General features: G+C 37.8%; 2 protein-coding genes across 4 annotated transcripts; one reads left to right on the top strand and one right to left on the bottom strand.

The window, feature by feature from the left end:
• Positions 1–4,657: 4,657 nt before the first annotated feature.
• On the bottom strand, positions 4,658–11,981 carry LOC141805892 (WD repeat-containing protein 5). Its single transcript, XM_074691115.1, has 14 exons — positions 11,779–11,981; positions 10,286–10,394; positions 10,015–10,123; positions 9,791–9,864; positions 9,603–9,692; positions 9,390–9,479; positions 9,186–9,269; positions 9,040–9,095; positions 6,805–6,851; positions 6,601–6,676; positions 6,373–6,406; positions 6,170–6,244; positions 5,928–6,015; positions 4,658–5,792 (listed from the first exon to the last, which is right to left on the bottom strand). Exons 2-14 carry the CDS (start codon positions 10,361–10,363, stop codon positions 5,692–5,694), a joined length of 1,002 nt encoding a protein of 333 aa, XP_074547216.1. The 5' UTR covers positions 10,364–10,394; positions 11,779–11,981; the 3' UTR covers positions 4,658–5,691.
• Positions 11,982–12,215: 234 nt separating this feature from the next.
• Positions 12,216–17,428, top strand: LOC141805011 (bromodomain-containing protein 3-like). 3 transcript variants are annotated; one of them, XM_074689677.1, is made up of 11 exons: positions 12,216–12,334; positions 13,130–13,459; positions 13,603–13,740; positions 13,839–13,974; positions 14,290–14,390; positions 14,474–14,713; positions 14,783–14,911; positions 15,015–15,173; positions 16,660–16,754; positions 16,825–17,114; positions 17,208–17,428. In XM_074689677.1, the coding sequence occupies exons 2-11, from the start codon at positions 13,241–13,243 to the stop codon at positions 17,300–17,302; spliced, it is 1,602 nt and encodes a 533-aa protein (XP_074545778.1). In that variant the 5' UTR covers positions 12,216–12,334; positions 13,130–13,240; the 3' UTR covers positions 17,303–17,428. The 3 variants fall into 3 exon arrangements, with proteins under 3 accessions (XP_074545778.1, XP_074545780.1, XP_074545779.1); XM_074689679.1 differs by having other exon boundaries at positions 12,217–12,334; positions 16,840–17,114; XM_074689678.1 differs by lacking the exon at positions 12,216–12,334 and adding an exon at positions 12,356–12,531.
• The last annotated feature ends 10,131 nt before the right edge of the window (positions 17,429–27,559 follow it).

Here is a 27,559-nt window from a genome sequence, read left to right as displayed (position 1 = left end):
TTTTTTTTTTGGAAAAAAAAAAAAAAAAAAAAAAAAAAACGTCCAGAAAGTTTGTCAGAAATCAGATTAAAGTCATAATTTTGAGAGAAAAAAAAGTCAGAATTCTGACTTTTTTTCTCAGAAAAAAATATTTTTAAAAAATGGCCTTTATTTTTTATTATTATTTCTTTTTTTTAGTGGCCCTAATCTTCTTCCATTATTCTCAGTGGCCTTTCAGATCAGATAGAAACACTTGACTTAGTTTCAGTCTTTTCCATAGGCAACCAAAATCTCCTCACTGGAGCTTTAATAATTCAGGTGCAGTCAGTGTCCACCATGTAATTAACCAATTTGATAAATTTAAAACATAAAGATAGAAGTCAATCATTCAGAAAAGAAACACTGAATTATTATGCTTTCTTTTCTTTCTTTTTTTTCCCTTTGTAACAATTATGCCTAAAAAAAAAAAAAAGCTCTAACACTTCGTGGCACCTTCAGGACTCCATAGCAAGACACCAATAATAAGACGGTCTTTTGCCAATTCTTCTCTGTTAAAACGATTCCCAGACACCTCAGTGATTTCTCTCCTTGGGGTTAAAAAGAAAAAAAGGGAAAGAGTCTGTTCTGATATGTCACATACTGTTCACCTCAAGCAGAACTACAACCTAACACAACACTTAAGAACATGAGGGATGTGTGAGCACCCTCTAGTGGAAGAGAAGCAGCACTGCAACAGTACTTGAATTTTTTCTACAAGTATTTAATCAGACAAAAAGATGGCACTTTCTCACAGCGTTCTTATCATCGTTCCTCTTGATTAGACAAACCTCAGTGTCTGTGTTTGTTAAAACTTAAAAAAAGTAGCAATAATAACATAAGTATGACTTAATGACTTGTTTTAACATTTTTCATCAGTTTCTTTAAGGTGGCCTGTTAGAAGAATATCCAGGTGTCAGTATTGACTGCCAGTATGAGCTCAGTTTACAGTGTTTGTAGTCTTTCTGCAGGTCTGCTTTGTACCTGATAAATCGACAGTCGCAATCACAGCAGCAAAGAGATCTTTACTCTGACAATTTTTAAGAAGACAGGTTAAGTTTCCTGATTTTTTCTTAATTGGAAAATCTCAAATCCCAATTTTTAGCTGTTATCCAGCAACTAAGCTTTTGTTTTCAACCGGGTAACCCACTTTTAAAAAGCTGATATCCTCCTGCTCCCTTAATTCTGAGCTCTCCTCTTAGTTTACTGTGATCTGTGAGCGCAGGTATCTTAAGCCATAAGGTGGATGTTTATGTGCAGGCTCACTCCCAAACAGACAAGGATCTTGATTACATTAAGAAACATAGAATGATTGCTAACATGAATGCTTTTAACATAAAGCTATATTTTGTTTATATGTATATGTGTATATATTTATAAATATATATCAACAGAGCTGTTCCTGAATTATTTCTGACATTGAAAGCCGAGTCTTTCTGACCAAACAGTTCCACGACTTCAAGTTGTATGGTGTTCTTTTACTCACAAACACCTGAGACTTTTTGTTTTTTCCTTTCTGTTTTTTTGGAGTTCAAACTTGACTTTTTAAAAAGATTAGTCCTGATCAACCAGCAGAATCGCAGCAGCTCTGAACTTAAAAAAAAAAAAAAGAACCAGCTCTCCAGCAAGTCTCTGGAACCTCAAAAAAGAAAACACAAGAGAAAAAAAAGCAAAAAAGGTTAAGACTTTAAACCCTCAAATATATGTGTTGCTTGGCAATTGTGTTCAAACAGTGTAATCAGGAAAGCTGAGCTCGTGACACAATCACTGCTTTCTATGTTGCATAGACAGAAAAAAAAATGTTCAAGTGAAAATGAAAAAAAAAAAGATGAAAACACTTGGAAAGATCTATTTTTGTACAAAGGTAATTTTATCTCTTGCTTGTGTACTCTGTTCTTTCCCCTTTTTCTTCTGTGAGCTCTCGTATGCGTTGTGGAAAAGCTTATGGAAAGCAGATTTTCAGATTGAAAACTGAAGGTGGGAGATGTTTGCTGTGGCACCTTGGTAACTGTGTCGCTTTTACTTTGCCATTTTCAAACCTGTCGCTGCAAGATGGGAATGTCTTTCATTATGTTTATGTCTATTTTTAAAGAGATGGAATTTTTGTCATCTGTTCTTTGTGGGTTGTTCTCTGATGTTCTATCTTTCATGGACAGAAAAAAGGTTATTAAAAACTTAAAAGTGTTGGCTGGTCATTTTGATTTTTTTCAATAAATACTAAAAAAGGTTAAAAAAAAAGTGAGTGGGGGGACCACGTATGGTTGCAACGTGGGAAGAGTGGTAACACCATCAATTCCACCAATCAGGGATAAGATAGGAGTCAAATGATCACTTCAATATTGACCCGCCTCTACCCTTATCACACATGGTGATTGTCAGGGCCGGAGACAGGTGCTTGGAGATTCTATAGAGAAAAAATGACTTTGAGGCAAAAAAGTATTTTTTTTGACTAAGACTACATTTCGTACTTTTACTATTCTAGATAAAATAATTTGACTTATATCAAATATATCAGAATTAATTTCACTCCACTAAGCTAATACAGCTAGCTAAACACTGACTGACAGGGGTGGGGTTGGTTGTAACACATCTTTAAAAAGTGTCAAAACCATCCCCTTATGGAACATTTTCTTGATTTTAATACAGTTACATAATGCCCAGGCAGTGGAAAAGGAAGACTGACAGAGGTGTGCCTGCAGATGTTTTTTTTAAAAAAAAGCATCTGATGAAGTCACAAAGAATGGTACGTCAGTCTGCCATGTGTGTGTGTGTATCCCCCTCTCTCTCTGTCACCCCCACCCCCCCGTCTCTCTATACTTGTCTCTCCTACTCTCTCTCCTTTATCTGTCTCTCTAACCCCAACACAGTCGAGACAGATGTCTGTCTAACATGAGTCTGGTTCTGTCCAAGGTTTCTGCCCGTTAAAGGGAAGTTTTTCTTTGTCATTGTAACTTGCTAAATGCTGTTGTCCCAGTGATGTCCCAGTGTAGGTTACTGGAGAAGCAGCACGGTTTTCTCTGAGGGGCAGGTGGACATGTTGCACCTTTAAAGAGAAAGAAAAAGGCCACCACTTCAGGGTTATAAACAACCATTTGTGACTTAGATTAAAAAATACACACACACACTCACACACTGCTTTTGTTAAACCTATGTTTTTCTTTACACAGCGACACTGTAGTGTTTGAGCATACATACTGTTAAGGACGAACCCTTGAGTCAAACAGGAAGTAAGTCACAGTGGTGCTTCAAAGGTTGTCCCATTTCATAGGCTCCTCCGAATCCAGCCTCCTTTTCGGGTTCCACAAAGGTATGGTGTTGGTGAATACTCCAAGCCTCACATATCCCAAGATCCATTGCGCATGAACACGGAAGATAATGGATACGACCAAACCCCAGAAGGAGTCCTGTTTTATCCAGATGTGAAGGATTTCTGGCAACAACTATGTAATGTATTTCCAAAAACATTAAAGGTAGCTTATTCCTTACCTCAGTTCTTGGTGCTCAGCCATGTCTCTTTCTCTCTCCCTTCTCTTTACACCTAGTATGAATGTGTATGGGAGCAGGTGTGTATGTGTGTTTGTCTGCGAATGTGTGTCTGGATATGTCTCTGTATTTTGTGTGTGTGTGTGTGTGTGTGTGTGTGTGTGTGTGTGTGTGTGTGTGTGATTGGGGGGGGGGGGGGGGGGGGGGGGGGGGGGTGTTGTTTCTGTTCCTATGTTGTTTTCAGCCTCTGTGAGGCACTTTGTGTTGCTTCTGAAGTATGAAAAGTGCCCTATAAATAAAGTTTGATTGATTGATTTTGTTTTACTGTATACAAACATGTTTTTGGGCTCTTTTTAAGTAGTACACTAAGGAAAAACATTTCTTCCTTGCAAATCTTGTCATTAATAAAACTAAGAAATATGTTCACAAATCAAAATTTTCTGGGGAAAAAACTTACTTAGTATTTTTTGTTCAAAATTTCTTTTTACGGGGAATTAAAAAAATATATTAAATCATTTCAGCAGCTAGTATTTTATGCTTAATTTTATTTTTTTAGCACTTGTTCAAATGTTGAAAATGTACACTGTTGCTTAACTCTTATGTAAATGGTGGTTCTATACTCTGTCAATAAAGAAAATAATGATAATAGTCATAGTAATAATAAAAGTAATAATAATAAAGCAAAGTAAAAAAAAAAAAAAAAATAGTAATGTAAGCCTGACAGGTGAGGGCAGTGCCGTGTGATGTCGAGGGTAACAAATAGGAAGTGCTCCATAGACCAGACCGTCTCAATTCAGTTTGGCCTTTGCTGTCTACACAGGCTATGAGAGCTGGCTACTCCTTAGGCTGCAGCCCCTGAATTAAGACACAGCCATTGTTCTGGATTGTTCTATTCCAATAAACTTCTTTTTGAGGGGCGTGTTCACCGTTTTTGCTTTTTTTGTCCAACTGTTACAACTCTGACGTCACCTGGTGAGCTCTGTGATGTTCTTGCAGAGGTTTGAATTGATGCCATTTGTAGTGAACAAATGTGGGAACTTTACATTAAAGTTTGAGAACTCTGACTCAAAAATTCAGTGAGTTGGAGGTGCTGAAGCAAAAAGTGTTACAACCATACCCAGTTTTCCTTACATCACATTCCAGTCAGGACTCGGTTACATGAAACATACAAAATCTGGTTTTATTAAGTAGCAGGTTATAGCTGTCAAATGCAAATAAAGAGTCCACTATATCCAGGTTAACTACAGAGATGCTGCCAGCATTGTTTGCAGAACTACAGTATGAGCTAATCAAGCAGAAAACACAAAGAACAAAGAGCTAGAAAAAGTCTCATACATGTCAATAAACCTATGTACAAAAATCCTACAACACAGAGCTGCATTTGGTCGCTGTTGAAGAACATAAAACGCTGGATGTTAACAGGTGAGCTTGACTCAAAGGGAGGAAAGGAGTTTGAAATCTCCAACATTTGAATTCTGACAATTTTCCTGTGACATCTCTTATTATATTTTGCTTGGGTATTAAAAAACTTAAAATCCTTGTTTTGTCCACTCTGTAAACACGCAGAATGGGAAAGTTTTTCGCACTGGCACAAAGCAGATAATTGAGATTTTACATGTAATACTTGAAGGGGAAAAAACACAAGACAATGATGCCACGTCAATAAACACAAGATCCAAGAACTCTTCGTTTTCCCTTTTCACTGCTGGTGAACTCACTCCTCAACCGTAAAGTTAACAAGACTGTATCAAACATTACACAGACAAATCAAAGGTGAAATTAATCACAAAGAGGCCCGGTAAACTTAACATTTAGTGTACAAAAGTAGAAAAGCATATGTAGGAATTGATAAGAACCAGTGACACCAGGGTTAAATCAGTCATAAAACTATTGTAGCACTAGAAGTTTTGGTGGGCACAGAGGCAACTTAATCTGGCACGTAAACAAACACACGGAATGTCCCAGAGGTGGCAAAGCAAAAACGTTCACTGCAGGACCGTCAGGGATTTTGATACTGTGTGTGGCTGATGTGTCTCATTTGGTTCTGCTTGCTGAATTTCATTATCTGAGAGCCCCCTGCACCCCGCAGGAGCTCTCTGTTAGAAAACAAGTCCTCTTTTCTCACAACAAAATGTAGGAAAAAAATCTATAAAAGAAAGAAAACATGAATGGCTCCAACACGTCCGAAAAGGTTTAGCAGTCACTTCTCCATAGCTTGATGGTTTTGTCATTTTCTAAAGCTGCAGATGCGATGATGTTCTCTGTCGGATGGCAGGCGGTTGAAATGACGACATCTGAAAGGAGGGGAGAGGAATTCAAAGGTCTTACAATGGGACAAATTTATAACCAATCAAAGAGAAAATTACTTCTGTTTTCTCTTTTAGAGATTCACTGATTAGCTGGATTAAGACATTTAGTTCCTCTTGTACCTGTGTGGCCCTGCAGTTTCTGCACTATCTCCTTTGTCTGCAGGTTCCAGATATAAACCATGTTGTCCTCAGAGCCTGACACAATCCACTGTAAAACATAGAGGGGAGAGGAAAATTATATTACAATGAGCTCTAACACATCTGTAAAATATCAGGTTCACTGAAAAATTTCCAAACTTAAGGAAAAAAAAGACCATTCAATATTTAATTTGTATAAGGTATGTACTCATAAAAGCTCTCACCTTTCCACCTGTAACTGAGAAATTTGCAAATATGCAGTATTTCTCGTTTTTATGGCCGGTGTATGTTTTCAAGCACTGAAACGAAGATAAAAACAAAGATGAAATACAAGGTTATCTTTATCACGCTGTAAAAATTCTAACCAGATAAAGCAGATATTTCAAGAACTGCAAGAAAATGTATATAAAATATAAATTCAGCTTACCTTTCCTTTGCTGTAGTCCCACAGCTTTAGTGTGCTGAAAGAAAATAAAAGAAATTAAAACAATAATAACACAACACAAAATCTCTAATCTGATTTTTATCATACACTCCATACTGAAGGTAATAAAAGCTTATCATAGCTCCATACCGCCCTCTACAGGAGACGATGTGCAACATAATGGTCAACAAACATCAGCTCAGTATCAGCTTCACGTCACGTCATACTCACTTGTCCAGCGTGGCAGCCAGGATATATTTGCCGTTGGGTGAAAACTTCACAAATGACACAGGAGGGTTGTCATCATCTGATTGGACACAAGAACAGAGAGGCTGTTAGTTCATAAATATTACAGACCACCGTCCTCAGAGAGGATTCAGCCGACTTCACTGTTTCCAAAAAGACAAGATGTAGAAACTTAATGTGTAATCTTACCTATGAGTGTTTTTAAACACTGTCCTGATGCTGTGTCCCAGATTCGGCTGCAAATGAAAAACATTACAGACATTAAATTAGGGATTTTGGGGGGAATGAGAAAGATGAAAGATATCTCACAGAAAGTAGGTCCTAATTCCCCTGTCACACTATAAGGGGCACAACTTGAAATAAAAGGTCAACCAATATTTGTTTTCTCAGACTGAAATTAATTATAAATAAATTATGAGAGCGATATCCAGTGTTTGGAACTGAATATGCATTTACAAAACTAATACCAATTCATAATTTGGACCCATCATTGAAAAAAAACGACACAACTTTATTGCACTGAACCCCAAATGGGTTGGTGGGGGGTGTTCAAAACATCTTTCAAAATCAAATTCCTTTGGTGATTGACTATTTCCTCCTCCCCTATAAAAATATAAACATAATAATAATAATAATAATAATAATAATAATAATAATAATAATAATAATAATAATAATGCATTTTATATAGAGAGCGCTTTTCAAAAACTCAAAGACGCTTTACAAGGTAAAAGCGGTATCAAGAGCAAGTTTAAAAACAGATACAAATAATGAAATTACCGGAAAAAAAACATGTACAGAAAAAGAAGATGAAGCAAAAACAATTCAAGGGTGCAGAAAAAAAGCAAGGTCAGGACAGGGGTTTGTTAGTTTAAGCTAAAAGCTTTGCAAAATAGGTGAGTTTTGAGTTTTGTTTTGAAGGCGGTGGGGTCAGCAGTATCACGGAGGTGTTGTGGGAGTGAGTTCCAAAGGGAGGGGGCAGCAACAGAGAAGGCTCTATCCCGCCAATGGGAGTTTAATTGATTTTTTTTAAATTTTGGTTTGGCCTGTTGGTGTATTCCCACAGCAGGGGCCACTGGTCTCTGGCGCTTTTGATTTGAGGGTCACATGCTGAAAAGTTTGGGAACCCCTTGCTTTATCAGCAGTAAAAGGATCACCAATCCCAAACCTGTTATCAGGCATTGGCCTGATTCAGCTCCTCAGGTTTCAGTGGGAAAGAGCTGACCCAAACTTGACACTCTGCCTAAACTATGATATAGGCCTTGAACACAAGTAACTGGGTATCAGGGAAACTGCATATGTTTTTCTACAAACTCATGGAGTTTTACGTCACTTAAAGTGATGTTTTCAGAAAACTCCGGCCAAAGTGAAGATTTTTAAAACAGAGTTTTTGGTTCTCAAATGACACAGCTGAATGATGGGGCTCGTTCTGATTGGCTGGCACGGGTTTTACAACCATGAAACACTGACAAATGTGGGTTTGACGTGCAGATTTTCCCGGTTTGTGTGGATTTTCATTTTTGAAAATACCTGGCTACATGTATCCAAAGCATTAGTCTATGAAAATTTACAACTGAACAGTAATTCCTGTAAGTTATAAAGCATTGTTTTAACCAAACTGCTGGTAAACCTAAAAACACTTGATAGCTTAAGTAAATATTAACTTTAGTAATTCCATTTACTCATTTTTTGCATTTTACCTCAAAACATAACCAGGCTTATCCCACAGTACGGCATGCAGGTTATTGTTTTTGCACTGGTATCAGTGGTCCCGAAAAGTTTGATAAGTGCATCCCTAACCAGTAGGACTCAGATTTCTTTTTCAAGTTAAAGTAGTTATTATTGGCAGGACATTGGTGGGAACAGACCTCGAGGGAAAGACACCTGCAGCTCGCTTTTTTTCCCCACAATCATTAAAACTAAATTGTGATAAAATAATCAGTGGACCCTATCTGACATGTTTAGAGAAAAAAGTCAGGATACACTTTTTTAATGCTCTGTTGACTTCCTCAAAGTCTTTGTTGCAAGGGAAAGGCGTTAGTTATAACAAGGGGAAAAAATTGCAAACATGGACTCAGATTTTTGTGGTTCAATATGTCAAGATGGTGAAGAGATGGATAAAATAATCATATCTTCATCTATCTGCACAAGAGAAGGTCTTTGTAAATGCGCAGAAGGCCTGGGTTAAAAACCTGATGCAAGAGTAAAAGCTGATGACTCAGCCTTGAGTAGAATAATCCTGATGGTAACACAACGGTTTAACACCACCATAAATTTATTCCACATGCTGATTCCCCCCATCTGTGTCTATTGTTCACTCTTCCCACTGCTGCGACTCAGAAAGCCTGACACAGCAACTCTTCACAGCCAGTTAACCCAGCTCTAACCAAAAGTCCAAACTGGTGAGTAAAAAGTTGTTCTCACCAGAGGCCGTCATAGCTACTGGACACGATCAGGGAGCCGTCTCTGTTGAAATGAACCTGTGAGCAGAGATGACCCATCAAAATAATGCCACCTTGTTAATCTTACATCAACAGGATTCTCTATTGTTGAGAATGAAAAGGACTTACCGCAGAGACAGGGTCAGAATGTGCTGGCAGTGTTTTCAAACATTTTCCGGTCTTCACGTCCCATATCCTGACGCTCTCATCAAACTGAGGGAAACAAAACAACAGCATTTAAAACCAGGAAGATGATTTTCAGTGTCATGAGTAACAAAGGATAAAACGTTTGTCTGGAATCCATTAAGATTTTTTTTCCTACATCTTACTCACCGATCCTGACACAATAAGATTGGACTGGGGGTTGAAGTTGCAGCAGAAGACGTAGTTACTGTGTCCTTTAAGAGTTTTTAGACATTTACCCTAGAAGAAGATAAAGAAAAAAAAGATTTGTAGGTTTAATATTTTGATATAACAAAGGTTTACTCCTTGCATTAAAGACGTTTTTAGCTTTACTAACATGACAGTAGTGCCAAACTGCCTTACCGAGCTCACATCCCAGATCTTCAAGGTTTTATCATCTGATGCAGACACTAGGAGGTTGGAGTCGGAGGACCAGGCTACATCAGATATACCCTGAAAGGTGACAAAAAAAGGTACATCATGGATGAAGCTCAACCAATCAAGGAATACAAACCCTTACGAAGGGGAGGTAACAGATTTTTATGACTCACAAGTTTGTGTCCAGAGATGGTTTTCTCAAACTTGCCATCATATGCTCCCCAGATTTTGATGAGTTTATCAGCAGCTGTAATGAGAATGTAAAGTCACTACAGCCTCTGTGACTCCTGGTTACAATCATTAATATATAATTATCAAACAGGAAATATAATTGTTTGTTTTGATGAAGGATAAAAATTGTCATATTTGACAGGTTTAACATTTAATTGTCACTCACATGAACTGGCAAGCCACTCTCCACTTGGGCTGAACTTGACGGAGGACACTGCCTTGGTGTGGCCAGCTAAGGTGAATTTCAGGCTGTAGTTTGGCTTGGCTGGTGCAGACTGTACGTAAACAGGAAGTGACATTAAGCACTCTCTGTCTGGTGTCTGACACATGAGCAAATATTTAACTTCCAAAATTAGCTAAGAAAAGGGACACAGAATGCTGAATTCAAGAAACAGGGTTGGGATAATGAAAAGATATTGCATGTAAAGAATCCAAACCTTGCTTTGACTCGCTGAAGCTGATTGTACAACTGGAGGTTTTGTGTCCGTCTCTGGTTTCTTGTCTTCAGTTGCCATGATGGGGCCTAAAGCATCAACTAAGCACTTCCTGGAACAAGGAACGAATCAATATTAAGAGCTGAGTTGATGAGATTTCATCTAGCTCTTTCATATTTTCAACAACCTAATATTTGACAATACGTTTGAAAACCTATTTTTTCTTAGTCCTAGACTCAAACTTCAAATGTGAAGTGAACACTGTCATGTTTTAAAGGTCTGCTTAACAAGGAAACAACTGTGTCTCTAGGTCTTGAACTTGTGACCTGGGTGTGTTTCTGTAGAAAGTGTGTATACCTGTGAATTGATGTTTGTTGTCTTACAGCATGGACCAGAAAGATTTACCCATCATTTACCTTGCTTTTGCCCTAGAATCTTTAACTTTTGTACAGCTTCTCTCTAGAGTCATATTTTCTGAAGTGCCTGAGTTCATTTGTTTACTCCAAATGACTTTTGAGTTTGGCATCGAAGGGGGAGCACAAAAGAGGCCAGACTGACAACAAGGCGCATCATGAAACAAGTGAACATTTGTTGCGAGACAAAATATTGTGCAATGTAATGGCAAAAAAAGACTGGGAAGACTGGGAAAAAATGTTGTCATGAACCAGTAAATGTTGTCATCAAACCAGTGTATCTTCACAAAAGTAATGGGAAGTAAGGAAGTAATGGTCAAAACAATGCATTGGCAGTGCAGCACTCAAGCCAGGCAGTGTCAGATCTTTCCAGAATACGATAAAAACATTGAAATATGAATATTTTTGATGGCTGAGAATAAAGTGTAGAAGCTGTGTTCAATTTTTTTTTTTTTTTTTTTTTTTTTTTTTTTTTAAGTTTGGCTGCAAGCATTTGCAAAAACTATGGGTAAATCTTTCTGACCCACTGTGCAGTTTGTCTTGCCAAGATGAATTCCAGCAGCTACCACTGGTGATGTAAAGCTATGCAACAACTCTAGATGTATATGTAGTGTTAAGTTTGATGGTATATTTATTAAAAACGCTTAAAAAGTCGTAAATTGCGTTTAAGTCCCATTTTTACATGTGTAGCTTAATCGGCTAACACGGCTAGCAAACGCTTGCTGGCCATTTTTGCATTAAAACATCTGCAAACAATTTTCCAAAGCATGTGAAACAAGTAGATACAGCTAGAAAAAAAGGAATCATTTGCTGAGTTTTATGCAAAATTATATGTAAAAGGGAAACAAAAGACATTCGTTTAGACTTTCGATCTGAAAATATCATTCTCACGTATCAATATCCTTAAAACGCCCATAAGACATTGATCCAGCAGAAAGAAAGAGCTTAGTCTGGGTTGTTTAATAGAAACGCTGATATCAGTCTCATCGTGTATCACAGTGATGCTGTTGACAAATCGACTGAGCTGCTCCGGTGGGGGCCTCCATTCAAACAATGAGGTATCATTCACAAACCGATACTCACAACGATTTGATGCAGCCTCACGGTCAGATTGTTGCTCTTCGAAGAGTGAACGGAGTCAGTCAGGTAAAATCCTTAAACGATCGTGTATGAAACATAAATCAGTTTGTTTGCGCCGTCAATATTTTTCACTGTGAGAAGAAGCGGGGAATGTGGTACGGTGGTGCTCCCGTGCGCATGCGCGTCAACCCAAGACGGGAACTGATGAGGGACAATTAGCGTCGAAAGCAATACGCCTGTGTTGCCACTGCTGTTGTATCGATTAACTGTTCATTTGTTTTCTGAGCCTTTTGGACTTAATGTTCTTTACTTAAAACTCAATTAGTATATGCGAATTTATTTAGTTTTTTTTCTGAAAATGTGTTATAACACAGATGTAATTAACAAGGCTGTCTACACACTCCAGTACAGTAGATGGCGCTGTGAATGAATTGGCCAACATGTCAGCAGCGCGAGACAGGCGAGCAAAAAGCCCATAGCAGAGCAAGCTAGCTTTGGCAGAAACTTTTAAGGGGGGAGCTAGAGTTTGGAAGCACTCAGGAGTGATTGGGTTGTGCAGGTGGGCCTTCTTAATGTGTTAGCCTCTTCTGAATTCAAGCAGGGATTTATTTCTGTCCTGACGTCCCTTTTCTTTGAGTCACTTGGTGCAATTTCTGCAGGCTTTTATTTTGTTTATCCAGTTTGTTAGACACTTCCATCACCTGTGGCTTAAAGACTCCGTTGGTTTATAGTTGTGCACTTCACCCTTAGCCTCAGGTAGGTTGGGAAAGGCAGTTCAGCGTGACACACTCAAAACAACTCACACCGGAACGTAACTTTTGTGTGTGAAAACAGACACACGCACTTTGACACCAAATTAATGTGTCCTGTGTCCACGTTTGCCAGATGAATCTACCTAATGTTAATCTTCTAACATGCCTGTCTGAATTTAGGGCCACTATTTTGAATGTTATTCCTGGACGTAGACGTCTTTGAACAGGTCAGAAGTAGCGCGAGCTGCACATTAAAACATTACCGCTGTTTGAATAACTGCACAAAATCGGTGGAGCAATCAAAAACCACTGCCCCAAACATTTTGTGTCATGAAAATATTAAGTAGGGCGTAAAACAGAAAATTTTCTCACTACAAATACGGTTTCTCCATGGCTTTTTGCAAAGTAAACCAGTACCTTTTTATAGTAGCATCTATAATTATAGGGAAAATGTAGTCATTTCTTATCATTACATTTTCAAATTAATGTTTTATGGTTCACAACGGTTGTATGTGCACATTTGCAACATAAAAACTAATTTTATTTTAGTTTATGATTATTTCTTTTTGACCACTCACTTGTGTAACTCTTTGTGTCCACAGATTGCATTGCCTGGTTTCAGAACTATGAGTGAAGTGGGCCTCTGTTTTTTCAGAGCCATCAATAAACAGGCCAGAAGAAGCTCCAAACCAAAAGACACCTAAATCCACTAGATGGTGTGTTTGTCAGTGCAAGAGCCATCTGTCATCGTTATGTCAGCTGACCTTTCACAAGTCGTCAATCCTCCGCCTCCTGAGGTGCACCCTCAAACACCAGGCCGGAGCACCAACCAACTGAAGTTCATGCTGAACGTAGTGACCAAATCCCTGTGGAAGCACCAGTACGCCTGGCCTTTTTACCAACCTGTTGATGCAGTCGCCCTCGGACTAGCGGTGAGTAGTTTCTTTTTACGACTATTTCAAGTTAAGATGCTTTGAATCAGTTTCTATTGATGTACTTCAAATAAAACTTGAGCATGTCAAGAAATTAAAGGCAACACATTCATCTAACATGTTAGCTTCTTTTTTCCCAATAGGATTATCACACCATAATTACATCTCCAATGGATTTGGGGACCATCAAGGCTAGACTAGAGAACAACTATTATTTGAGTTCCAGTGAATGTATGCAAGACTTCAACACCATGTTCACCAACTGCTACATCTATAACAAGGTGAGGACCTGTGTTAATAAAGAAGCCATATAATATAATAATATACACGGTGGAAAACCTTCAGAAAGTGAACCCTCTGGTTTCTCCGTGTGCTCCAGCCAACAGATGACATTGTGCTGATGGCTCTCGCCTTGGAAAAGGTGTTCTTGCAAAAAGTCGCGTTGATGCCGCAGCAAGAGGTGGAAATTACTCCGAATATAGTCAAAGTAAAGGGCAAAAAAGGTAGCACCCCAGGTAATGACCTGCCACATATGACAGGGTTACACAAGAGCAACAGGGGAATAAAGTGTTTGGTTTGGTTTGTTGTGTTTTTTAATTAAAGCAAATTTGCTGAAAATAAAATAACAAAGAAATCACATGTACCAACGTATTTGTAGCCTCAATACTTTGTTGATGCACCTTTGGCATTAATTTCAGCCTCAAATCTTTTTGAATATGATGCCAAAAGCTTGACGCTTGACGCAACTATATTTGGGTAGTTTTAAATTGCAAGACTGCAATATACCAAATTTCTGTATTTTCTTGTTTATGTTAATATTTGGTTTCAAGGTGGACAGAAAGAAACAGCAACCACATGTTCTTCATCAGCAACAACTGTTTCTCAACCAATCCTCAGCAGCACACCCACGTCGCCACTGTCTATCACAAAAGTAAGCCCCCAATCATGTCTTGGACCATCAGTTGTGGTGTTTTCTGGTGCAAGTAAAAGTAAGTGTAAATGTGTTTTTTTCAGGTGCCATCAAAAAGGAAAGGTGTGAAACGGAAAAGACATTCATCCGACCTGTCCCCTCAGAAGGACGCAGAAGAACAGATCTCTCAGCTCATGTACTGCAAAGGTATCCTGAATGAGCTGCTGTCCAAGAAACACCAATCATACGCCTGGCCTTTCTACAAACCCGTGGACGCTGAAGCTCTTCAGCTCAGTGATTACCATGAAATCATCAAATACCCCATGGACCTCGGCACGGTGAAAGTATGAACTGCAGAATATACATATTTTACATGTCTGAAAGACATTATTCAAATAACTTTTGATTTTCAGAATAAGATGAACGAGGGAGAGTACCAAGATGCACAAAGCTTTGCTGCAGACATACGGTTAATTTTCTCTAACTGCTACAAATACAACCCTCCACACCAAGAAATCGTTGCGATGGCCAGGAAACTTCAGGTGAGTCTTCAATCGTTACTTTTAATCGTTAAGTATGGGTCTTTTAGACAACTGTGTGTCATGTGATTTATCTTTTTCAATCTTTTCCATGTGTCTGCTTTAGGGTGTGTTTGAGAAGAGGTTTGCAAAGTTGCCAGAAGAGCAAATAGAGATCAATTCTCTGGTAAAAAGCGCAAGTCTTAGTTTGAGCAGCTGCTCTAACTTGGACAAATCGGACCCTGAAGAAGAGCGGAATGCACGGATTGCTGAGTTGCAAAAGCAGGTAGGTGTTGTTTTCAACATTGATGTCAATGTCACAAACTTTCTGCGTCTCCTTCTCACAGTCTTTAGTGTAGCAGTTCATCCTGTTGTACCGTAACTTCTGTGTGCTCTTAAGTAAAACAGAAACGCAGATTTCATTTTTATTAGAATTAAACACCCTTGTTCATTTCTATTTGACAAGAGAGCAACATTGTTTATCAGTATCGAGTTTCCAGGACAGGAGACGTTTTTTGAAGCAGGCTGTAAATCAGTTAATTTCTGCTTTGAAAATGTTATTTTTTGGCTTGGTGTGTATGTAACTTCCGGTACTTACGGAGCCAGCCTCAAGCTAACACTCGAGAAACAGCAGATTTTAGCACTTCCGCATTGTCCCATATTCTTAGACCGAGGTTGCCGCTTGGTTGTTATCCATCTTACACCACTTTACTCATAATCTCACCCCTCTGGGACAGAAAGAAGTCAGCTCCCCTGTTTTTCACTTTTCAGACTCAATCCAGTCTCTAGTGAATTTCAAAACCCTTTCATATTCTGTAAATTACACCCTGAGATTTAGCATGGAATGGGAAAATGATTTGCTTAATACATTCATTCACTGTGGCATTGTTTCAATAAGCTTCTGCAATGTCACAAGATTTCTCTCCATCCAGTGTTGCATTAATTTTTCACCAAGATCTAATATTGATGATGGTAGAGTCTGACCACTGCACAAAGTCTTCTCCAGCACATCCCAAAGATTCTCAATGGGGTTAAGGTCTGGGCTCTCTGGGGGCCAAACCATGTGTGAAAATGATGAATATGGCCGTGCCATCAGGGAAGAAAACATCCATTGATGGAATAACCTGGTCATTTAGTATATTCAGGTAGTCAGCTGACCTCATTCTTTGAGCACAGACTGTTGCTGAACCTAGACCTGACCAACTGCACCAACCCCAGATCATAGCACTGCCCCCACAGGCTTGGACAGTAGGCACTAGGCATGATGGGTGATCACTTAATCTGCCTCTCTTCTTACCCTGATGGACCATCACTATTGAACAGGGTCAATCTGGACTCATCAGACCACATGACCTCCTTTCATTGCTCTAGAGTCCAATCTTTATGGTCCCCAGCAAACTGAAGCCTTTTTTTCCAGTTAGCCTTCTGAGGTCAGACTCCACCATCATCAATGCAAGATCTTGGTGAAAAATTGATACAACACTGGATGAAAATAAATCTTGTGACATGGCAGAAGCTTATTGAAACAATGCCACAGAGAATGCATACCATAATCAAAGCTAAAGCAGTCCAACAAAATATTAGAGTGTGACCCTTTTTTGGTGGCAACCTTTTTTTGGGGCAATTCAGTGTAATACCAGTCTCTTATTTATTTCCAACACCATTAACCAGTGTTGTCGTCTTAGTAACAGCTACACGCAGAAACTTCCCTCTCTAAGCTATTTTTGTAACAACTGTCATTGCCAAACAAGCTTTTCTGACTTTCTACCCAGCTTAAAGCTGCTCATGAGCAGCTGGCAGCACTCTCCGAAGACCCTGCGATCAAACAAAAGAAGCCAGGAAATGAAGTCAACGCAAACAGTTCGAGGTACGACATTTTCCTATGAGCAATGAGCTTTGTCTTTATGGTTTATCACTACTTCACACTGAAATGTTAGACTTGAAATATTCAGGCACATGTGGAAAAGCAGCAGCGACTGGGACTCAGACGATGAAGCTTTGCCGCTGACGTACAACGAGAAGCATCAGCTCAGCCTGGACATAAACCGGTTGCCTGGCATGCAGCTGGGCCGTGTGGTCCGCATCATTCAGACACTGGAGCCCTCGGTGTGTGACACCAACCCAGTGGAGATTGAGATCGACTTTGAGGCACTGAAGCCGTCCACTCTGCGTGAGCTGCAGCAGTATGTCAAGGCTTGTCTGCAAAAGAAGTTCAAGAAATTCTGCAGTGAGTATGAAGCTTTGCTGCATTTTTATCATTTTATTATTCACTTTTAGAATTAAAGTGGTGATGGTGCATCCTCTGCTTACCTTTATCTAGAGAAAAGCAATCCAGGAGTGAGTCTTGACACCGGCTGCAGCAGTTCTTCAAGAAGCAGCCAGGATGACTCCAGCTCAGGGGACAGTGACTTATAATATACACAACACATATTTATTTTGAATTTTGTCTCTAACAAATAATGTTCAAATCTTTTATTTTTGTATTTGTTATACTGTTCGAAAGGAGAATTAAACCTGTTCATGCTGTTCTTGTATCCACTGTGACTTTTCTCACTGTGTCTCCACAAATCGCAATATCCGTCTCTGCTGTATCTCATCAGACACTATAAATTCAGAGGAAAGCTGGGTGGACTGCTTCGAGAACAAGGGCACATTTCATGACATCTGAGTCTCAAACAATATCCTGTCTCTGTCATCCTTTTCCCACATCCTGTTTAATTACAGCACAGGCCTCAGAGAACTGTGTGTGGATTCATCTAAACATCCAATCATTGCACTCAACAGCTCTCAGTGTTTTGAATGTGGATGTTAGGCAACAGATTGTCTCACTGAAAAATATATATGATGACATTTCAAACTCGTCAACACATAAAATGCAACAGAAACCATATATCTCAAGTTCTGCATCACCAAACGAAAAGGAAGAAGATATTTAGTGTATGGTGATGTCACAAAATGTTTTTGAAAAACTTCTCGAAAGGTGGTCCAAGGTATGTAATTTTGGGAAAAGGGAGAACAATTGTTTAAAGCTTCAAGAAAAATCAGAAAAGAGCTTAGCTACCCTGTAAAAAAGAAAAAAAAAGTTAAATGCCAGCAGCATGTTCAGCATTTTCACACAGTCTTTAGTAAATGGTGCTGTCTTGTAAGCTTTGCTATGGGTGCCATGTCTCTATCATCACTACACCGTCATAGTGAGGTGTGCATTAAGAGCAAGCCATATGATCCCTCTTCACCTCAGCAGGGGACACAATCTCTGTGATTTTCAAAAAGATGGTCAACATTTTGACTCATCAAACCATAGGAGAGTTTTTCACTTCCTTTCAGTTCATCTTAAATTATCTCAGGCTGAGAGTCTCCTCATTTCACTCCCAAAGACCACAAGAAGAGGATCCATTTTTCAGTGCAGCATTTATTCTGGTCACAGGTAAGGTTTACAGTGCTGGTCCCAAAAGAATGAGCCCTGATATCCGGGAGCAATACAATTTATATCAGTCATTGTTACACCTATACAGAGGTTAAGTTTACCCAAAAACCTCCATGACTGGAGAGAAATTGGCCAAAAAGCATTGCTGACACCACTGTCTCAGCCCACAGCTGGTGTCAGTTTTCAGAGAGATGTGCTATCAAAGTGTTTGACTGTTGAATCACACCATGGAGCTTGGAGACTAGGGGAAAGTTTACACAAGGTCAGAAAGACCTCACAGACACAAGCTGGAGACAGAAGCTGTCCTTCTATCTGCCAGATAAACAGACATCAACCCTAGGACTGTACAAGAACATAAGACTGGATTAATGCTGAGCTACGTTAATCACAATGAATATTTAACAACATGTAGTTTCCCCCTATAGAGCCATGTCATCTTTTTAATTGAATGCTATGTCAGATCTCAGACCTCTGGTTCTTTGAATCTTTCAGTGAAACTTTGATGATAAAGATTGTACAGGAATTCTCAAAGTCTGAGTAGATTCATACTAAGAGATGATACTCTGAGAGTCCTAAGCTATTTGCTCACAGTCTCTCAAAGTACTACTTCCATCTCTACCTGAGATGGAAGTAGTACTTTAACTTCTCTAGATTGCCCTATTTACCAAGTTATGTTACTAAACTGCAGTTAACTAACCCATTCAGTTGAAATATGTTCATCCTGGCATCTATTTTTTTTTTATTTGTAGTATTTATATTTTATTATTATTATTATTATTATTATTATTATTATTATTATTATTATTATTATTATTATTATTATTATTATTACAAAAAAAGTTTTTGTATTTTTTTGTTCCTCTCCCAAAGTTTTTGAAACATGCTGTCATCATTGGTTTTGAATTAAGCATTTTTTTTTATTCATGGTTCATTTCAGTTATACAGTTGTATTAAAATCATCCATGTTCTATTTTCCATTAAATACAGAACTTAAATTCAAGTTTAAATTTTAAGTTTAATTTTAACTGGTACAAACTTTTTTTTTTTTTTAATTGACTGATTGATGTGGTGGTGGTGGCCAAAAGTATTAAAACACCTGACAGAAGAATGAGCATGAAACATGCAGATTGTTGCTCTGAGCACAACAAATCCCAGATGAACTGAGTCCTTTGGTTTTATCTACTTTGAACTATAATATTTGATTTCTCCACTTTTTCAAGCAGTTACAGCAGCACACACCTCAAGCATAGTGTCAATATTTATTCTTCCACACTAATTTTATCCCATTTTTTCTGCAACTCAGGACAAAGTCTTCTCTTTGAATTTACAGTCATCCGTCCACTTTATTTCCCAACTTGACCAAATTTGCTGGATGGGAATAATTCCTTCATCGTCTGTTTTCTATGGTAAATATTAAACAAAGATGACTTTGTGGTTATTTATTCATATTTTAATGGGTAACTCAATTAAAAAAAAAAAAAAAAAAAAAAAAAAAACTGGGACCACTCAAATTTACAAGTGTTTTAATACAGTTGGACACCTCTGTATTTATTTATTTCTTCAAAGTGAGGTCTTGTGGTGAACAGCATACTTGTGTCCTAAACCAAAGACACCAAAACAAGCTTCTTATGCACTGGTTTACTTTTAGTTAACTGATGAAAAGAACAGGTGGCCTTGTGTTTGATTGATAAGAGAAGTGTAAAACACACACACTATTGCGCTCTTTGGCGAACAATGTGCCCCAAAGTGAAAGGAAGCCTTTCTTCCTGAACCATTTACTCCTCTTACAGCTGGCTTTGCCAAGTGCTCTGCTGAAACTGGCGCTCACCCAAAGTTGACCAGTTCAAACAGCTGGTGCCTCCTGCAGCTTACGCTCCATCAGATCACAGTACTTAACTCTTTTCAACAGAGGCTGGAGGCACTGGGGGGGTTGTAGTCTTGCTTGTCTGTGTTTGTAGGACTTAACTGGCTCGACTGGTGGAGAAGACGGGCTGGATACATGTGGTGAAACATCTCTTGCAGTTCAGTAAACAACCATAAGGTGGCCTTCATGCACTGTCCTCAGCTTAAGTGTAGTCTTCATAGTTTCACAGAAAAGAAATCAAAGATTTGAAAGGAAAGTGCTATGTAAGAGCTAATTAACAGTTTAAATTGTGCATTTCTTAGGTGCCATTTAAGTATAATATTCATTTATAGAAATTTAGCTTTAAGTGGTTTTCAAAGGAAGAAAACACCTGGGAACTACTTAAGATGACTCCCAGTTTCCAGAGACGCGTTCGTTTTCTAGCGTCAGTGCTGCAGAAAAGACACAAAGCTCTCAATGCATGCAGCGATGTCATCAACTTCTCTTTACTTTTCCCTTAGCCCAGGTTTATGTTCATGCACTAAACATGCAGCAGATACACAACTTGCCACTCAGCACCCACAACCTTGGAGCTATGACTGATCAGTGCTGCGACTTTAATGACAACCAGTCATTTCTGCCACTTCTGACCATCGCTCATAACTCATGGATCCAATGTTCAGAAGACCACACTCGTGCAACTCTGCAGACACACCTCAGAGAAACCTTGTTTACTCAGATTAATAGGTTCCTCTTTCTCATTTTCTTTGCACCACAATATAGAGTGGAGGGACAGTCATGGAAGTGTAGAAGATCAATGTTTACAACCTTACGATGTCGACTTGAGTCATGGTATGTGGGATGTACTGTACGTACATGCACTGCTGGTCAGTGAATGATTTATGCTAATGCGGCATATACCAAGAATCTAAATAACAAATTAGCTGACAGTGTTTTTCAATAAAGGGGTAGCCTTTTGTATTTAGATTGCAATAAATTTACACTGGTCTTTATCAGCTTACTAATCCTCTTCTGTATTGACAGATTTATATCAATGTTGTGAGCACAGGGATAACTTTTATATTGACTTAAAAACTAACCCTCAAAACCTTGAGCTACCTGTTTTCAGGATAACGATAGACCATTTTTCAACAACACAGATATTAGAGTGGAAAATATATATTCACATATTCTGAGCACTGATCAGTAAAGCCATCATTTTTGCCAGTGACCCCTGCAAGCTTTCGTCCCTGAAGACAGGCGCATGGCATGGCAACCCGATTCCCCCCTGTAAAGGGCCTGCTTAAAGATTTATAAGCCATATTTTTGGATGATGCTGCCATTCAAAAGGTCTTTAAAGGTTAAGTGATCTCGTGGCGCCATGAGTCAAACTCAAAGACCATTTGAACATCACAGAATACATTGTACAAAGGACTATTTATAGCCACTCAGCCAGCTTCCAGCTTTATATGTCTGACAATCCAGAGCTCTGTAAATACAAGGAAAAATGTGATATTATCTTAAAGAAATGTTGCTACACAGGCTAATATCAGATAGAATTGACAATTTTTTAAACTCATTAATGGTCACCAAATGTCATCATCACTCCTTTTCTCTTTTAAGCTGTGACTTAATCTTGAAACAACAATTTTAGGAAGCCTTCAGTCTGTCCTATGGTGCTGATTGGGTCATTTAAATGTAAAAAATGAAAATATCTCGTGCAAGTGCATGATGGTTAAATCATAAATGTACAGACTTAAGCAAGAGCATCCAAATTTACGCACCATTGACCCTCTGATGCATGAAGTATTAAAGCCTGTGACAATTTTATTTATTTATTTATTTTTTTTAACTTTTTTTTTTTTTTTTTACTTTTTCTCCCCTTAAGTGGTTTTATTCTTCTTAGGGCATGAAACTTTTTTTAAAATATAATTATTTTTAAAACATGGATTTTTTATTATTATTATTTATTTATTTTATTTTACTTTTTCTTCCCTTAAGTGGTTTTATTCTTCTGTTCTTATTTATTTTTGTGCTTTGCAAAAAAATGTTTATGTGTCTTCACACATTTTAACTTTGTGTTAGAGGATACACTTGGCGTTGCATAATGCCCACCTTATAGTTAATCTTTATCTTAACCTACTGCTTATATGAAACATTTTTCTAAAAAATGACAGTATAAAACTCGTATTTAGATTTTAATGTGTATGATCATATGTATTTTTATCTCTAAGTTTATTTCAGAAAAGAAGGATCGAGGGGAAATGTCAGCAGGGGTTCACAGGTGTGACTAATCTTGTAGTCAGAGAAAATGTACTTGCAGTTGCAAACACTGACCACTGAATGAATCTCAAAGGAGAAGAGCAGCAGAGAGCACTCAAGGGGCTGATATGCAGTCCCACCTTCATGACCTTTGCCATTTAGTAGAATTTTTTTTTTTTTTTTAAAGAGCTGTCCACTGCAGTCACCAGCATGCACTAAGGGGTTGGAATCACATACCTTAGAGGTTTTGACCATGAAAGTCACTAATAAGGTTACATTTCCTCAAATATCAATGGTGATTTATTGAGGTGTTGCTTTCACAAACTGTATCAGAGTTATGGACCAGTTTTGTCTGCAATCCCATATTTCTGAAAACTCACTAACCAAATTAAAGTCTACATTGACTTTGCCAAAAAGTGACAGTTTTGTGTGACATTGAAGAAATTACCTCTGATTCTGTTTTGTGTTTGAATACACATCTCAAACAGCTGCTCCCTGAACATAGTTGGCATCTGAAAAAGCTGAGGTTCTGTATTTCAAACCCGATTAATACCACCAATGTGTCTTTTTGACTACAAGTGGTAACAAGTTGAAGGATTTTATGACTGACCAGAAACAAAACAAGCATCAATGGAGTATCCATGACAACTCTTGAGGCTGAATGTGTCCACTCAACATTTCACTTTTTTGATATTTTCAATGCTTCCACAAATGTGTGACCTTCATGTTTGAATCCACTTTTTAAATCTTAAAAACAATGTCTTCTCCTGTCAAAAAGCACATGATTGGCTCTGCTTGGCTGCTTTATTTTATGCCTGGAGATAAATGAGCCCCTGTGGGAATCTGAAGGTGAGGAGGTAACATCGTGACTCAGTCCAGAACGTAATGAGGCATGACAAAGAGTGTTAAATCAGAATAGGTGGTATAGCTGATAGTAAATGACATCTATAAGATATAATGAATTTACCTCTTATTATTTCATTAAGAGTGAAGGACTGACTTCATAAAAGGAGATAGATTTGTGAAAATGGATGTTTTGGAAGGTACCAAAATCAAACCCATTTTCTTAAAACAAGGCATGTCATTACAAGAAAAAAATGCATCTGAAATATACCCATCATGCAGAAATGAAGCAGGAGTTACACTCACCTAAATCTAACAACATGAAAAGATATGCTAACAATTTAGCTGAAAAAAATCCAGCTAATTACTGCACTCCTTTGCTTAGATTTTTTAAATGAAAATATTTATATTATATATAGTTTAAACTTTTATATATCTAACAATTTGTGTCAGAGTTGATTGACAGGTGTATTCTGTTTGCCAGGAGGAACAAGGCTCACCTTAACTTCACCTCTTGGTCTGGTAGAAGTGGGTTGAATCAGCATTTCTAATACGGCAAATGCATCCCCGGGCTTTGAAACACTTCTTCATAAATTGATGAGGGAGGTCACTGAGACTATATCCATGCAGTTCATGGTCTCCACCCACTCTAGTTATGAATATATGACTCACAAGTTTCTCTCACTGTTTCACATCTGGTTAATTGTCCGCCTTCCACGTTTCCAGAATAGAACTCAACAGAAATTATTCATAGCATTTAGTTTACAGTTTAATTTTTTTTTCTTTGCTAAAAAAATGAATGAAATTTCCTCTTTTTTTGGAAGACCTTTCATCATCTTCATTTATCATAAATCTTCTTATAATGAAAATAATTTGTGGCATGTGTGCCAAAATGAATATACAGTGAATTGATCAAATGTTTATAGATGGGCTTTTGCGATCATCCACCTTCAAAACATTCAACATGTCCAAGTTTTCAAACTGTTATAAATTGATATGATGTAAAAATCCGTAATTCAAAATGGTTCATTCTAGAAAAAAAACACAAGATCTTGATGTGATCTCATGAGACTTGCTGGAATGATGAGGTCATCAGATATTGATCTCCTCATTGGTTCATGACACGGGGCAGGCCTCAAACACCAAGGTTGGCCATAGCTCTGTACCTGACAGGTGTCCAGAGGGCTGGCCAATCAGAGGAAAGGGTTTTATTTCTGGAACACCTTCAAAGAGACAGTAATTCAGACATAATGTTTCATGAGGAGAAAAAATACAGAATCAAGTCAACCTCCCAAAAAATACAGAAATAAATAAATAATTAAAATAAAATAAAAAGTAATGAAATAAAATGAAATAAAATGAAAATAATAATATAAAATAGAATAAAATAAATACATGTATAAAAAATTAAAAATAAATAAATAGATTACAAATTAAATAAATAAATAAATAAACTCTCTCATCCAAAGATAATAAGCCATATAGAATAAAAATAAACATCTTGACTAAGCTTTTATATCAGAAATGGGATTTATGTACATGTTTGTTTATTATGTAATCCAAGTAATTTGAAAAACAAAAAGTGAAATATAAGTCACCCAGGTCTGCCTGCAGTGTCAAGTTAAGACATTTGGTGGACTTGTTTGGACTGGTGTATGATGAAACAGCATATGTTTGTTAAAAACAAATGGTAATCCGTTGTAATCACACATTTTCACATTTGACAAATGCAACAATATCTACAATTATCACTATCAATGGTCCCATTACTTTCATGTGTTGAATAAGCCATCAATTGTACAAAGAGTGAGCATGCACAGGGCCAAAAGCAGCTAGATGTTATTCAGACATTACTCACCTTGTAATATACAGATATTTTTGCATCCGTGCATTCAAACTAAAACATTTTGAAATCGCCTAAAAACAGAAAAGTCTTTTGTTGAAAAAACAAACACGAACATTCCTAGCATCACCAAAAACATGAGGCAAGTCATAACACATCCAGCAGGTTGTTCACCGGAGAAGAATGGAGAGCATTTCCAGCTGGAATCAAGGAACTGGCTTTTTGTGATGTTTTTTTTCCCCTCTACCACTCTTCTGTTTTCAGCCTATTGTGGTGGAGTGGTATGGTTAATGGGAGAGATGTGGAGGAATGGTTTGTGAGAACAGTAGCAGAGGTAATTGGAAAAGTTGTTATCCTGCATGCTGACTGATGCTCCCTGCCGTCTTGCAGCAGCCTGATGGACACTCACACAGCCAGAGGAGTCAGACTATGCTCCTGTTTGGAGAACACTTTGAGTTGTACCTCTCTAAACCTTGTGAATATCATGCTGAATAACATGTAGCAATCTACATTTGGACTTAAGTACAAACAAGTCATTGTATCCTTTTAAAGAGCAATTGTCTTATAAAATGTATAAAACATAGAAGTGCCACTATGGCCAATACTTCTAACTCTTTCCTGCTTGTTACTGTGTTTCAATGGAAAGACTCCCAGAATAAATACACCAATAGTAATATTGACAGTTTCCACTGACACACCTGTGTGTGTTGCAATTTTTTTGTTAGAATTTTTTTTTTCTTTTTCTAACCTTACTTTTCTCTGAGCTGTCATAACGATGTAGCATGAACCACCTAAGTGCTAAGACTGGGGGGTGTCAGGCTCATTTTCACTAAGGGGCCACTTTAGCGTAATGGTTGCCCTCAAAGGGCCAGAAGCTATAAGACAGTGTAAAATGTAGCTAAATGTGACTAAATGTAATATAAAATCTGAAAAACACTTAGTAGCGCAGGCAATTTCTTCAGCCAAAATAGCTAGCTAGCTAGCTGTCACTGCCCGATGCGTTGTTTTTGGTTGTGGTTTTCTTGAACACATCGTGCTGCGATTATGATTCTTAAAGGCTCAAGGTGGCAAAATGCTGACATAGATTGTACTCTTTCACAACTGCCACTGCCTCTTAAGACGAGGGACAGACCAGTTTTTCTCCTTGAAGCACAATCATATATTGGCCTTCCCATCTTTCTTGAATCAGCCTCCATCTGCATCAACTTTTCTCTTCCTAGACGTTCTGGGATCATTGTCTCAACTATTTTGGAAAATGACACTGATTTGAAAAAACTGCAATCTAGTGGCGGGATGCTGTCACTTTGCAGGCAACATAATTGATATGTATTACTGGAAATGTAGTTTATGGTCAATGCATCCTTTTGATTTATCTATTATAAGACAGTCAGACCTTTTAAGCTCTCGCGGGCCACACACAGTAGTGTGGTGGGCCACTTTTGGCCCACAGGCCTTGGGTTTGACACATGTGGCTAAGACCTTCTTGTTTTAGACGATCTTTTTCAGTTTCAAACATGAATGGAAAGGAAAACATAGGAAAGAATTAAACGCCTGGGTATCTTAGTCTGTAGTTTGCATCGGGTGCAGGATATGGTAAATGAAAATGTCTTAGAAACACAATAATCTCAGATGGCAGTATGTCTGTGTAGGACTTGTATTAAGTCATGAACTTGTTTTGACATTTCCCTCCCAATTCCAATTCCCAATTCATCATTACTGTGCTGGAGAAATGAGTCCTATAACACATCTTTTGTTGAATGTTCCCACTTCAGAAGAATCCATTTCGGAAACAAGTTTTGTTGCCAAGTACATTTGCACCTGCAAGACTTTGCCTTGGTGTGTTGGTGCTAACAATTAACAATTAACTAATGAAAATGAATGAAAAAAATATACAAAAGTATCTGGAGAAATATAATAATAATAATAATAATAATAATAATAATAATAATAATAATAATAATAATAATAATAATAATAATAATAATAATAATAATAATAATAAAACATTAAAGAAATTATGAATATTAACAGAAAAACGTAATAATAATACTAATAATACTACTACTACTACTACTACTACTACTAATAATAATAATAATAATAATAATAATTTAAAGAAATTATGAATATTAACAGAAAATGAATAATAATAATAATAATAATAATAATAATAATAAGAAGAAGAAGAAGAAGAAGAAGAAGAAGAAGAAGAAGAAGAAGAAGAAACAGAGGATACAAGGTGTTTCAGTTTGCCTCCAACACTTTCCATTGTACCATAACTGTAAACAAGTTACCTTAACCAAATCTCACTCTACAATCACTCTGTATCCCATCCCTGTTTTGTTTGAACTGCTCCTTTACTCCTCTTTATTTTAGTTGCTTATGCGCTGTACGCTTCCTCCGTCAGGGGGCGCATCCCCAACTCCCACTTCAAAAATATTCCCTCAAACTCACATT

This window comes from Halichoeres trimaculatus, unplaced genomic scaffold, assembly GCF_033239565.1.
Source record: "Halichoeres trimaculatus isolate MK-OKI-2021-1 unplaced genomic scaffold, fHalTri1.1 fHalTri1_scaffold_16, whole genome shotgun sequence".
NCBI classification, from domain to species: domain Eukaryota; kingdom Metazoa; phylum Chordata; class Actinopteri; order Labriformes; family Labridae; genus Halichoeres; species Halichoeres trimaculatus.
Note: the sequence above shows the minus strand (reverse complement) of the source record. Positions and strands in the feature narration are given on the sequence as shown.

What these genes read in the sequence shown, in the direction of transcription:
- LOC141805892 (XM_074691115.1), bottom strand. Translation starts at nt 10,363, where the DNA reads ATGGCAACTGAAGACAAGAAACCAGAGACGGACACAAAACCTCCAGTT. An exon ending in CCATCTCTGGACACAAACTT is followed by an intron (nt 9,693 to 9,790) that starts GTGAGTCATAAA and finishes GTCACCTTTCAG; the next exon opens with GGTATATCTGATGTAGCCTG. An exon ending in AGTAGCTATGACGGCCTCTG is followed by an intron (nt 6,852 to 9,039) that starts GTGAGAACAACT and finishes TTTCATTTGCAG; the next exon opens with CCGAATCTGGGACACAGCAT.
- LOC141805011 (XM_074689677.1), top strand. Translation starts at nt 13,241, where the DNA reads ATGGTGTGTTTGTCAGTGCAAGAGCCATCTGTCATCGTTATGTCAGCT. An exon ending in CAGTCGCCCTCGGACTAGCG is followed by an intron (nt 13,460 to 13,602) that starts GTGAGTAGTTTC and finishes TTTTCCCAATAG; the next exon opens with GATTATCACACCATAATTAC. An exon ending in TGGACCTCGGCACGGTGAAA is followed by an intron (nt 14,714 to 14,782) that starts GTATGAACTGCA and finishes TTTGATTTTCAG; the next exon opens with AATAAGATGAACGAGGGAGA.